This window comes from Lissotriton helveticus, chromosome 3_1 (assembly GCF_964261635.1).
Source record: "Lissotriton helveticus chromosome 3_1, aLisHel1.1, whole genome shotgun sequence".
Lineage (NCBI taxonomy): Eukaryota > Metazoa > Chordata > Amphibia > Caudata > Salamandridae > Lissotriton > Lissotriton helveticus.
The window spans coordinates 218,598,895-218,613,308 of record NC_136061.1 but is presented as its reverse complement, the minus strand read 5'-3'; the positions used below and the strand labels follow the sequence as shown (position 1 = coordinate 218,613,308).

Genomic DNA, 14,414 nt, shown 5'->3' with positions numbered 1-14,414 from the left:
GTGGAGCTTCAGAGTGGAGTGGAGCTTCAGAGTGGAGCTTCAGAGTGGAGCTTCAGAGTGGAGAGTGGAGATTCAGAGTGGAGATTCAGAGTGGAGAGTGGAGCTTCAGAGTGGAGCTTCAGAGTGGAGCTTCAGAGTGGAGCTTCAGAGTGGAGCTTCAGAGTGGAGCTTCAGAGTGGAGCTTCAGAGTGGAGCTTCAGAGTGGAGATTCAGAGTGCAGATTCAGAGTGCAGATTCAGAGTGCAGATTCGGAGTGGAGCTTCGGAGTGGAGCTGAGCTTCAGAGTGGAGCTTCAGAGTGCAGAGTGGAGCACTCTACAGCACCCCGCACTCTACAGCGCCCCGCGCTCTACAGCGCCCCACGCACTACAGCGCCCCGCAGCGCCCTGCACTCTACAGCGCCCCGGGCTCGACAGCGCCCCGCGCTCTACAACGCCCCGTGCTCTACAGCGCCCCGCACTCTACAGCGCCCCGCACTCTACAGCGCCCCGCATTCTACAGCGCCCCGCATTCTACAGCGCCCCGCACTCGACAGCGCTCTACAGCGCCCCGCACTCTACAGCGCCCCGCACTCTACAGCGCCCCGCACTCTACAGCGCCCCGCACTCTACAGCGCTCCGCACTCTACAGCGCGCTCTACAGCGCACTGCACTCTACAGCGCCCGCACCGCAGCCTACAGCGCACCACAGCGCCCCATACTCTACAGCGCCCCGCACTCTACAGGGCAACGCGCTCTACAGCGCAACACACTCTACAGCGCAACGCACTCTACAGCACTCTACAGCGCCCCGCACTCTACATCGCCCTGCACTCTACAGCGCCCTGCAGCGCCCCGCATTCTACAGCGCCCCGCACTCTACAGCGCCCCGCACTCTACAGCGCACCGCACTCTACAGCGCACCGCACTCTACAGCGCACCGCACTCTACAGCGCACCGCACTCTACAGCGCCCCGCACTCTACAGCGCCCCGCAGCGCCCTGCACTCTACAGCGCCCCGCAGCGCCCCGCACTCTACAGCGCCCCGCACTCTACAGCGCCCCGCACTCTACAGCGCCCCGCACTCTACAGCGCCCCGCACTCTACAGCGCCTCGCACTCGACAGCGCCCCGCATTCTACAGCGCCCCGCACTCGACAGCGCTCTACAGCGCCCCGCACTCTACAGCGCCCCGCACTCTACAGCGCCCCGCACTCTACAGCGCCCCGCACTCTACAGCGCCCCGCACTCTACAGCGCCCCGCACTCTACACCGTGCTCTACAGCGCACTGCACTCTACAGCGCCCGCAGCGCACCGCAGCGCACTCTACAGCGCACCGCAGCGCCCCATACTCTACAGCGCCCCGCACTCTACAGCGCAACGCGCTCTACAGCGCAACGCGCTCTACAGCGCAATGCACTCTACAGCACTCTACAGCGCCCCGCACTCTACAGCGCCCCACGCTCTGCAGCGCCCTGCACTCTACAGCGCCCCACAGCGCCCGCACTCTACAGCGCCCCGCACTCTACAGCGCACCGCACTCTACAGCGCACCGCACTCTACAGCGCACTCTACAGCGCACCGCACTCTACAGCGCACTCTACAGCGCCCCGCACTCTACAGCGCCCCGCACTCTACAGCGCCCCACACTCTACAGCGCCCCACACTCTACAGCGCCCCGCACTCTACAGCGCCCCGCACTCTACAGCGCCCCGCACTCTACAGCGCCCCGCACTCTACAGCGCCCCGCACTCTACAGCGCCCCGCACTCTACAGCGCCACGCACTCTACAGCGCCACGCACTCTACAGCGCCACGCACTCTACAGCGCCCCGCACTCTACAGCGCCCCGCACTCTACAGCGCCCCGCACTCCACAGCGCCACGCACTGCGCCCCGCACTCTACAGCGCCCCGCACTCTACAGCGCCCGCACTCTACAGCGCCCCGCATTCTACAGCGCCACGCACTCCACAGCGCCACGCAGCGCCCTGCACTCTACAGCGCCCCGCAGCGCCCTGCACTCTACAGCGCCCCGCAGCGCCCTGCACTCTACAGCGCCCCGCACTCTACAGCGCCCCGCACTCTACAGCGCCCCGCACTCTACAGCGCCCCGCACTCTACAGCGCCCCGCAGCTCACCGCACTCTACAGCGCACCGCAGCGCCCCATACTCTACAGCGCCCCGCACTCTACAGCGCCCTGCGCTCTACAGCGCACACACTCTACAGCGCACCACGCTCTCAGCGCCCCGCAGCGCCATGCACTCTACAGCGCCCCGCGCTCTACAGCGCCCCGCAGCGCCCCGCACTCTACAGCGCCACGCACTCTACAGCGCCCCGCACTCTACAGCGCCCCGCACTCTACAGCGCCCCGCACTCTACAGCGCACTCTACAGCGCCCTGCACTCTACAGCGCCCCGCACTCTACAGCGCCCCGCAGTGCCCCGCACTCTACAGCGCCCCGCACTCTACAGCGCACCGCAGCGTCCCGCACTCTACAGTGCAACGCAGCGCCCCGCACTCTACAGCGCCCCGCACTCTACAGCGCCCCGCGCGCAGAAACTTTTACAAATAATAGAAATCCCACCATCGACAGTAGTCAATTTATCCACGAAAGTATTGACAAGGGATGAGGAATCTGTCCTCAATCTAGGTTTAAAATGTGTTCCCAGTCAGCAAACATACAAGGCAGCTCCAATAATATCCTATTGGCGAGCTAGTCCTGACAATAGTGAAGAACGAAATTAGCAGTATTTCACTATCATGACATGTAATACATACCTACACATGTCCCACCTTTAACATACACTGCACCCTGCCCCTGGGAGTGTCTTGGGCCTACCTTAGGGGTGTCCAACATGTAGTAAAAGGGAGGCTTAGGGCCTGGCAAGAGACTGCACTTGCCAGGTCGACTTGGCAGTTTAAAACTGTACTCAAAGGCACTGCAATGGTAGGCTGGAGACACGTTTACAGGGGTGCTTATATGGTTGGCACAATCACTGCTGCAGGCGCACTAGATGCATTTGATTTACAGGCCTTGGGCACACACAGTGCACTTTACTAGGGACTTACCAGTAAATCAAATATGCAAATTATGGAGAACCCAGCAGAATTAAAAATGACAGAGGTAGCATTTGCACTTGAGCACTGATTAGCAGTGGTAAAGTGTACGGAGTACATAAAACAGCAAAAAAGAAGTCCAGCATAACATCAAAAATACAGGTGGTAGAGCAAAAAGACAGAGGAAAACACGTCAAGGATGCCAGGTCTTGCAACTGCTTAGAGATCTTTGAGTGATGACAGGTCACATTGCCTCTCTCTCATCGTCTCATGACCCCAAAAGACAGAGGTCAGTCGCAGGTGTCTAGGGATAATTGGTGCACCTGAGCCCACTACAAGAGAGCGCTTCGATCCACGAGAATCCACTGCAATAATCAATCTAAATTACACCGCGCTGTGTTTGTTTACACTTCCTCTCTCGGGTGGGTTCTTTTCAGATGTGATCCCATTTGTAGCTCAGCAGACAGCAGCTTACCCTGACAGAGCAAGAGAAGGATGATCCGCACTCTGCTGCTTTTGGTCCAGCTCTCTCATTTATGTGTATTTTGTTGCCTGCGAGTGTTGTTTTTGTTATCACAGGAGAGGGGCTTGGCCTGATTCTACTCCCCACTACGAGCAAGGAGCCACGTGAATATCACCTGTGTATGTCCATTACGAAGTGATGCTAGAACACGTTTTATTTTAAAAATGGATTAGGCCCCAGAAGGTGTTCAAACAATTTCGAGGCATGGTGCTCATCTTCTCAGCATGAGAAGGATGAAATGCTGAGCCGAACTTGCTTTGATTCCAAACTAGTGGCCATTAGGTTGCAGTTGCATCATTGTAACAGGTGCATCAACCAACTGAGCTAGCTTGAAAAATTCCGGAGTGCAAACATACTAGATTAATAATGTAAGGTTCCTTTTGTAACACCTGCTTAGGACAGCTGCTAATCACCAAACATCTGATGCAGAGACACGCATTTTTTCCTTGACTGAAGCAACTATAACGATGATGCATATGTCATAAGTACATAGAAAGCTCACGAAAGTAAGCATGTGATGCTGAACATTTAAAAACATGATGGAATAACAATCTAGTATTTTAGCTATTCATCTTAACAAGACCAATGCATTGAACACCGTTACGTTGGCTGATAAAAGCGCATTTTATTTACAGTAGTCTAAAAGAGCAAAACTGCAGGAAAATGACCACTATACAAAATAAAAATAGCACTACTCTGCGCGCCGCCACTCCCGTGCACCATTTTAATTATGAAGACCCGGCCCGGCTCCAGTGCGTACCACTACCAACTATTTAATTAATTTTAAAAAGGCTCAGGCCAGGCCGGTAGGGCGTGCGCACCACGGCACCATAATTAATGTTTATAGGCCGGGGCCCGTTACCATCCGTCCCTGGCGTGCGTTGCGCACTGTAACTATTATAATATAGGCTTGCCTGCTTGCTTGCTTCAGCAGCAGCCGAGGGCAAATGGAGCAGGCGAGGAAGCAACAGGGGTTGGGGGGCTGGTTGAGTGCAAGGGCGAACCCAATATGGAGGGAAGCGGCACACAGGCAAGAACAGAGAGCAACACTGAGTGCGGCCCCGGGAGCAAAGAAGTACAGAAGCGAGAAAGCATGTTCTATAGGAGGGACAAACACGAGTGACAAGTTGGGACATAAATAAGAAGCAGGCAAATGCGCGACAGGAAAGCAACTAATTAGTGCACGCAGCAGGCCTGGAGGCAGGCAGCCAGCAGCAGCCCTGCCCCGCCGGTCGGTGACGGAGACGGAGTGACAGACTCTGAGTGACTTACTTTGGTCTTCGGACTCGGATTCGGAAATCGGACAGGGCAGCTCAGCGTGGGCGGGCCTGGCCGCCTGGCTGCTTTGTCTTGGACTTGGAAGGCAGTTAAGTTCGTAGTTTTCGTTGTTCTTCTCTTGTCTTCTTCTTTGGCTATGCGCGCCGCCTGCCGCGCCCCATATGCCACGCACAGGGGCTTACTGCTTATTGGCCCGCATGATGTTGTGCGTGCCCTGGGGCTGCCTGGCATTGCTCACCACCACTCAGCAGCAGCCAGCCCTGCTGCCCACGCCCCCCACGCACGCGGCACGCGCATACGCGGCGGCGGAAGTGCGGAACGGAAAGTGAAAGAAAAGGATAAAGGCCTGTCCCGCGTCCCGCCGCCATTTCATAGAATCAGGCGGGCTTAGACTAAGATAACAAAAAGTGCCTTACACACTGTGTAAGGCACGGTTTGTTATCATTGTCACTTTTGCCTCATGTAATGTAACGTTTGCCTTTGTATTTTGTTCACTAGTAATGTTCTCATGTATCAGTTCTGTTTCTATTGTGAATTCGCTCTGACACCTTCGGGTGAAGTCCGCACATCCCTTCTTACTCGGCTTGCTTAGCTGGCAGAATGGTGTTGCAGCGTTGGCTAGGAGTTTATTATAGTTGAGCTTTTTTCTTTCAGTCAAACAATAAAGTAACATTCATACAACCTAAATTCAGGATGCTGCCTCCCTGCCAATGTTTTAGTCATCTCTCTTTTTAAAGTCGGGAACATTCTGTTAAAACAGCTGTTTAGGATGTAAGGTATTACTTCTCACGAAACACACTGATTTTTGATAATGTCCTGAATGCAGCAAGGACCGTCTGAATCAATGTAAAGAATTGCAGTGTTCCTAATGTTCTATATGCGATTTGCCTTCAACTAGTAATTACCATTGGATCATTGTGTGCTGTCTCACTCTTAATGCCTGTTTAAAAAGAGTGCTCTTTATGCTGGACCCAAGTATGTTGCTATTTAAACAACACCAGCGATCAATGCACGCTTCCACCACACGCACACAGAACCAGACGTCGGTGCACGCTTTCACCAGGCGCACACACACACCACCAACCGTCAGTGCACACTTTCACCAGGCACACCCCATCAGCCGTCAATGCACGCTTTCACCGGGCACACACGCCACTAGCTGGCAGTGCACACTTCCACCAGGCACACACACCATTAGCCATCAGTGCACATTTTCTACAAGCACACACACACCACCAGCCATCAGTGCACGCATCAATGGTTAGCACATCCACAATTAACTATTGTAGCAATCGCAGTATGGCGCACTTTACTTCTAAACATGTCAGTGCACGCTTTTCCACCATGCACACACACCATCAGCCATCAGTGCACACTTTCAACAGGCACACACACACCACTAGCCATCAGTACATGGTTTCATCAGGCATACCCACCACCGGCCGTCAGTACACACTTTCAACAGGCACAGACACCATAAGTCATCAGTGCACGCTTTCACCAGGCACAAACACCACCAGCCGTCAGTGCACGCTTTCACCGGGCACAAACACCAACAGCCGCCAGTGCACCCTTTCACCAGGCACAAACACCAACAGCCGTCAGTGCACGCTTTCACCGGGCACAAACACCACCAGCCACCAGTGCACCCTTTCACCAGGCACAAACACCACCAGCCGTCAGTGCACACTTTCACCAGGCACAGACGCCATAAGTTGTTCGTGCACGCTTTCACCGGGCACAAACACCACCATCCGTCAGTGCACGCTTTCACCGGGCACAAACACCACCAGCCAATACAGAGTTTGGAAAAGAATTCATGCAACACATTGTCATATACAATGCCAATAACTCAAACTTGAATGCTGCGAGACCTATTGCATTGCAAATGCTTGTTATAATTGTGATAGATTAGAGTAAAATTACCCAATGTATTGTATACGTCAAATGTTTTTATGTGCTTTTATGATTGTTTTTAATAATCGAATAAAGCTTTTGAACGGAACAGACTAGTATTGCTGACTGCAGAGCGATGAGCACCTTTTTTTAAGCAACTCTAAAAGTGACAATACAATTACCTATTCGGTAGATAGTTACACATGTGAATGTTAACTACAGAGCCCCCCTGAAAACAAAGTCAGAGGAAACAAAAATGTTTCATGCAATTAAATGTACATATCTGTTCAATACAGTTAAGCTGGGAAAGGACTCACCCACAGACATAGATATGTGCATTATCCTCATGGATCAGTTTCCACACATTCTCTTTATTCTTCTTCAGCAGGTGCTGCACATATACCTAAAGAGGAAAGGAATATTTTAAAGTTATATTGTAAAAATCCAATACAATCTCCAATTGTGAGACTGTGATCAGTACTCAAAGTAATAAATTATTGGCGACTGAGTGGGCGCCACATCACTCACATTGTCAATGATTTCTAAACAAGGATATATGTACCTTGGAATTTGTCTTTTCTTATGGATCTTGTGTTACCACAACTGAATAAGTTACTTACCTTCAACATTGCTTTTTGTAGTGGATACTCTATCCAACCAGAGAGTCCTCACCTTAGATTACTCCCCAGGTGCCAGACTAGGTCTAGAAACCTTTCTTCAGCAGTACTCATGTGTGCAGCCAAGTGGCTCTGTACCCCCCTAGAAGTGATAGAACTAAATATAAGCGCCACTCCTGCACTCTGACGTCAGTGTCTTATTTTGTAAGTTTTTATGACCTCAGACGCGGAGCTTGAACAAATGTTTGTATACATCTGCTGAATTCTATCTTGGGACCTGAAAGGTGTTAAAAAGAGGCAACTCCAAAGAACGGGAAGGTGTGAGGGAAGTGAGGAGTCTGTAGTTTCCTGAAGTACCCACCAGAAAGTGTGGTAGCGAAGGTAAGTCACTTTTTCTTTTGATGGATACTTTCAACAGCAAATTCTTCTCCTTAGAATAGATACCAAAGCAGTACCTCCTCAATCCACTGGTGGAGGGTCTGTGGAGTGGACTCAGACCAAACACTGCCTTCTTAGCTCACCAACTCTGACATTCAGAGACCCTGCCAGGTGGCTGGCGATCAGGGATATGCCAGACGCTAAACAAACCTCATGGGCACAGCGGTTCTTGGCCCAGGACTCTCTACTCTGCCCAGCTTGTGCCAATACCACCTGGTGGTGCCCGCGAGAAACTATACCAGCCTCCCCTTGATGTCCCCCACCGCCAAAAGGCTGATATAAAGCCAGGCTACTGTTGAAAACCAGCGTTTTTTAGCTCCACCTCCTGATAGCTGATCAGGGATTAGTCAGTGGCTACTGTCAGCTCTCGGTGGGGAAGGGAGAGGGGCCTGCTGCTTAAAAATTTGCGTTACAGTAGCATTCACTGCAGATCTTGAGAGGCCTCCTCCAAAATCTGAATGATATGTCATATTTCCTTCAGATTTCATTGCAGAGCCCTATATGCCACCTGACATAGATGACAAGGAGGAAGCAGGCGGCTGAGAGACCAAGAACACTCAGTGCTACTCTCACCATGATCAATGACCAAGGCTGAAACATTCGTATCGTACCCTAAATGTCCTGGTCTCATTGTGGCAGACGAAAGGCCCTTAAATGCACTGTGTCCAGAATAGCTCCAATTAAAGGAAGCCTCTGCGAGGAGTCAGGTGCTACTTCAGCTTGTTGGCACTGAATCTCAATGATGTCATAAACTTTGTCATCGTCTAGAGGTGGTCTACGACTGACTGTGGTGAGCTTGTCTTTAACAGAGTCATTGAGGTACCACCACCCTCACTTTTGTAAACACCTGAGAGGAGCTGGTTAGGCCGAAGAAGAGTATAGAAAACTAAAAATGCTCCTGGCCTAACCGGAACCGCAGAGAATGTCTGTAGACTGCAGTGTGGGTATATAGAAATATGCGTTCTGCTGATCCAACAACAAAATCTAGTCCCCCAAGTCAAGTACAGACAGGATCTGGGCAAGAGTTGGCATTTTAAAAATTGGCCTTCTGCAGAAAGGCATTCAGAGGCCAAAGGTCCAAATTCAGCCTGAGACCCCTGTCCTTCTTCAGAACAAGGAAGCCGCGATAGTAATTGCCCTCTTCTCTTTCAGAATCTGGTACCCTCTCTTTAGCATTTTTCGAAATCAACATTCGCACATCTTGTAGTAGAAGGGACAGGTGCTAATCTGAAATTCTCTCCAATGTGGAGGAATAATTGGTATAGCAAAAACAAAAGGCCTAGCAAATTCATGTTAAATGATTTGACAGACCCTTCTGTCGGAGGAGATGAATCTTTACTCTTGAAGGAAATGAAGCCCCCTGTCTCCCACTGGATAGGCATATGTCACTAAGGGCTAACTAAAGTGGTTTGGTGGCTGTAGCAGAAGGGGGAGAGAAATGGGAGGTCTGATGGTTCTTCTGTCTTGTGTGCTGCATGCCAACCAGTGTCCACAACCTCGAAGGAACTAGGGTGACTGCTGTACTAGTTGGGGAGAGACTGACTATGAGCCAGCCATCTCTGAAATAGCCTTTGAACTTTTTTAACTGCTGTGGGAGCGGTTTGGCAGTGGTCAACAAAGCCAAGGAATGCACCATAATGAATATGCTACTTACCAGTATGCATCTGTTCTTGGCATGTAGGGCTGCTAACATTCATATCTTAGCATTAGATCGCCGCCTAGTGTTGGGTCCGGATGATCGCACATTGTTGTCCTGGAAGAGTCTTCGAAGTATCCTGAGATAGGTGGCTCCTCCCCTGGACTACAGTGCGCATGGGCATCGGCTCCATCCCCAGATTGCTTTTTTCCGCCATTGGGTTCGGATGCGGTCTCGACGTCTCTCTGTCGGAACCGAGAAAAACTAACTTTAAACGGCCAAAAGGCCTTCTATTCTTTGCGTCGGTATTGTTTGCGTGCGGTCTCGAGTTCTTCCGTCTCTTGGAGTCGGAATCAGCAGAGTGCTTACACTCTTCGGACATCGGGGCCTAACTCTACTTTTTACTTTATTTAAGCGCTCCAACGCAGAGGCTACATTCTTACTGAAAAGGTGACACCCATCAAATATTATATCCATGAGGAAAGCCTGTATATTACTGGAAAATAATGACACATCTGCACGTGTCTACATAGTGCATCACTAGTACCAACTGCCATCCTTGGGCAATCAGTAGCATCCAGACCTGCACAGTTCATCATGAATTGAACTGCCTGGGCCAAAGAGGCCGTAAGGTCTTCTGAACTAGCCACAAGGCTGCAATGCTAGACTAGCAGAGGAAAGCATACACTTGCCAAAAACCTAACATTCTCTTGGATTCCTTGTCTGGAGAAGTGGTCGGGAGTGATTTGTGATCAACTTTTCTGGTTGAGGACTGTACAAGCAGGCTCACTGAAGTAGGATGTTTGGTTAGAAAATCAGGGTTACTAGGAATTGGTTTGAGATGCCTGGCCACCAGCCTTTTCCCAGGTGGGCCGGAGCAGGGCTTCTACCATGTGACCATCAAGATATCAGTGAGGCCCTCGTCAAAGGAAGCAAGGGCTCGAAAGTAGCTGGTACAGTTTTTAAAATCTCTTTCACAATGTTTGTTTTGGTCTCAAACATAGGCAGCTGTAAATCTAGTACCAGATGAGCACTGAAAATGAGGCACATTTTCTTCTGTTCTGCAAATCTATGTAGGAGGCCATCCTCATCGCCACCATCACCATCAGCCACCTCCTGGGGTATCCATTGTTATGGGATAGGGTCAGAGCTACAGCCAATAAAATCATGCAGCCTCTGCAGGCATGTACGATGTGGCAGAGACACTGGGTCAGAATCAGGGAGCATGACAAGTAGCGTTTTTTGGAATTTTCATAGTGCAACATGGGTCAAAATCAAGCCCAAGTGGTTTTGGTGTCAGTACCCCTGATCCTCTACTGGCGTCCTGAAGCCGGAGTTGAAGTCTGTAGCAGTGTTGGTACAGAGGCCGTAAACGGGCCCAAGGGGTTATATGGCAAGGACCCATTCGCAGGCAGTACCTTTACTGGGAGCCCCTGCAGTTTCAAAGGTGTGCTAGATGGAGCAAGATGCATCTGCCACACCAGGATCAGCTGAGAAATTAGCTAAATAACCAGAGATTTTGAAGGTGTACAACCCACTGACACCCTTGTGCCTTCTCTTTAGACACAGGGTGGCGGGATGGTCCCACTTAGCTTTTTTATGTTTACTTTTGGACTTCGAGCTCAACTTACTCTATTTGATTTCTAATCCTGTTCTGCAAAATACAGTCTTGGATCCTGTCTTGGATCTCCTTCGGGTGCATGAAGGCACATTCATTTCACAACTTCAAGTTGCGGCCATAGTTCAGACATCAGACACACCTCATTTTGCAGACGCAGCAAGGTTTGAAACCTGTTTTGGGTGGTTGCATTCTTCCCTAGCAAAGTAGAATTCATTGTAGGCGTAGTAGGAAAGCCAATAAGATTGGGAGCGGATTTTTTTGATCTGCATTGGAATATGCGGAAAGAAAGGAACGGACAGCAGCATGCAAGAGTAGCACTTACAAACCGCTTCAATCCGTCACTTCTGAGTCAGGATGAGGTCAAAGTGGAGCCATGTGGTGCCAACTAACAGTGCACGGGAGCGCTGCTGAATAAATGTTTCCAAATCCAGTTCGCCACCTACGGAGTACTCTAAGGTGAGGAATCTGTGGTTAGAAGAATCCATGCCAGATGGACACCTTTACAGAACTTTGTGACTCCTTTGCAACTTTCTTCCACAAAAAAGATAAGTAACATTAGAAAACATTTTACCAATGAAGGAATTGTGATGGAGGCACTAGTGGATTCCCATGTATCACCACATGTCGTTATTATGTCTTGAGACTCTAGAAGCAAAGTAAGTGGTAGCCTCAATTCTAACAATTAAATCAGGTTCTCTGTTAGATTCATGTCCTGCCTCTTGTGATCAGCTGGCTGAGAAAGGTTTTAGCTCGTCATTGTCAATTTGTGTAATTTATCTATTACATCACAAGTTTGCCTTATACGGTCGAAGAATACATATACATATATACATATACATATATATATATATATATATATACACATATACATACACATACATATATATATATACATATACATATACATACACATACATACATACATACATATATATATATATATATATATATATATATATATATATATATATATATATATATATATATATATAAAAGTATGCCTTAATATAGACACTTGGTATGCCCCACAGGAAAAATAGATAAACTAAGTTAAGGCATCCTGTTTTTTTATATCTAAAGATGCTATTTAAAGTACTTCCAATATTGCCCTTGCAGACTCTTAAAAAAGTTGGCCAAGCAACTACTCTATTGTGACTTGACTACTGCAATGCACTATACCTGGAATCACGGACTACAGTAATAACCCGCTTATAGAGAACTCAAAACTGGGCTGCATGGCTGCTCCTAGGGGTGAAACGTAAGGAGTAGTTTCTGTCCTGTAACTCCAGTTCTGTAGTAGGGGTATCTCTGTTATAATCTAGTGAATAGTCCCGCTTATGTGCGTGGACCCCGGCAATCAAAAATAATCTCTTAAGCTGTCAAAAAATTGCAGAACTGCAAAGACAGAGATAATTTTAAGACAAATAATGCAGCCTATATCCACAGGCTACACTGTCCAGTACTTCAACTAGAAATTCCACCAAAAACACACACAACAGCACAGCCTGCCCAGTTTCTTCCATAGAGTAACTTGCCTCTACCAGTAAAAGCCTCTGGAATGATAGAGAGGACGGCATGGACAGACAAGTCCCATAGGCTGCCATTATGTGGCTTAAATAGGATACTGTGCCTTCAAGAGAACTTTCCAGAACTTCTCCCAGTATCCGAGAATGCACAGCAGGTCCCACTTACTTTCAGTTCTTTTTGAAGGCGTACACGCCAGACCTGTAGCATTCCTTACATGAATATCTCTCTCCACCGGGGAGGAGGGCGGGCGCTTATGACTATAACAGAGATACCCCTACTACAGAACTGGAGTTACAGGACAGAAACTACTCCTTCTGTAGTAGGGGATCTCTGTGTATAGTCATAATCTAGTGAATAGAATGGCAAGCCCATCCCCACACCAAAGCGGCGGTGGAGAAAAGAGAAATAACCACTTATTGTGCAAACAGATTTTGCAGCGAAGCCTGCCCAACCTGAGCGTCTGCCCTGGCATCAGTGTCCAGGCAGTAATGCTTAGCAAAGGTATGAACCGACTTCCAAGTGGCAGCCTTGCAGATTTCTGCAATCGGAACATTACGGAGCAAGGCTGTCGTGGCAGCTTTGCCCCTGGTGGAATGAGCCTTAGGTTTACCCCCTAAGGTCTTATTAGCTTTTTGGTAACACAACTGTATGCAGGACACAATCCACCTAGAGATGGACTGCTTAGAGGTTGTAAGACCCGTCCTGACTGATCCATAATTGATAAACAATTGGTCTGACCTACGAATATCTTTGGTTTTATCCAGATAGAATTTCAACACCCTCCTGACATCCAGGAAATGTAAAGACCTTTCCGCTGGAGATGAAGGATTCTGAAAAAACGTAGGAAAAGTTATGGTCTGGTTGACATGAAAATCAGAAATAACCTTGGGAAGAAATTTAGGGTGAGTACGCATAACAACCGTAGCAGCATGAAATACAGTATAAGGTTCTTGGCAACACAACGCCTGAATTTCACTCACCCTGCGGGCCGATGTAATGGCCACGAGGAACGCCGCCTTCCAGGACAGATGCTGCAACCAAGCCTTATGAATAGGTTCAAAAGGCTCCTTCATCAACCTGGACAGCACCACATTCAATTCCCATGAAGGCGAAGGGAGCCTGACAGGAGGGAATACTGTCTTCAAGCCTTCCAGAAAATCTTTGATCACAGGGATCTGGAAGAAGGAAGTCTGTGAAGGGCATTTCCTGTAGGCAGTCAATGCAGCGAGATGGACCTTAATGGAATGAACATTAAGGCCAGACTGCGCCAAATGTAGAAGGTAAGGAAGGATGACATCCTCCTTGCACGTCGTCGGGTCAAAGTTCTTATACTTGCACCAGATACAGAACCTCTTCCACTTGTAAGCATAGGAAGTCCGAGTGGAAGGTCGCTTAGACTCCTTCAGAATGTCCATGCAATCTTCGGGCAGATTCAAATGGCCATATTGCACTATCTCAGGAGCCATGCCGCCAAACTCAAAGACGAGAGGTTGGGGTGTAACATCTGTCCCCCGAACTTCGTGAGAAGGTCCGGCCTGCACGGCAGCCGTATGTGCGGAAGGAGAGACCGGTGAAGCAGGTCCGTGAACCACCACTGCCTGGGCCATTCCGGAGCAATAAGGATCATCCGCCCCCTGGACTGGGCCAGCTTGATGAGCACTGCCGGAATCAGGGGAATGGGTGGAAAAGTGTACAGAAAGCTGTTCGACCAGTTGATCCATAGCGCATTCCCCAGCGTCCCCCGCTGGTAGTACCTGGAGGCGAAGTCTCGGCATTTGCTGTTTTTTGGCGGTGGCGAACAGATCTACGTCTGGAGTGCCCCACCTTGCGAAGACTTCTCCTA

General features: G+C 49.5%; 1 protein-coding gene across 3 annotated transcripts in view; it reads right to left on the bottom strand.

Moving 5' to 3' along the window:
* POR (cytochrome p450 oxidoreductase) overlaps positions 1 to 14,414 on the bottom strand; it is a 479,949-nt gene that overhangs the window by 13,709 nt on the left and 451,826 nt on the right. For all 3 annotated transcript variants that reach the window (XM_078679631.1, XM_078679630.1, XM_078679632.1), the window contains one exon: positions 7,050 to 7,135. In XM_078679631.1, the coding sequence (XP_078535757.1) occupies positions 7,050 to 7,135 (86 nt within the window). The remainder of the gene's footprint in view (positions 1 to 7,049; positions 7,136 to 14,414) is intronic.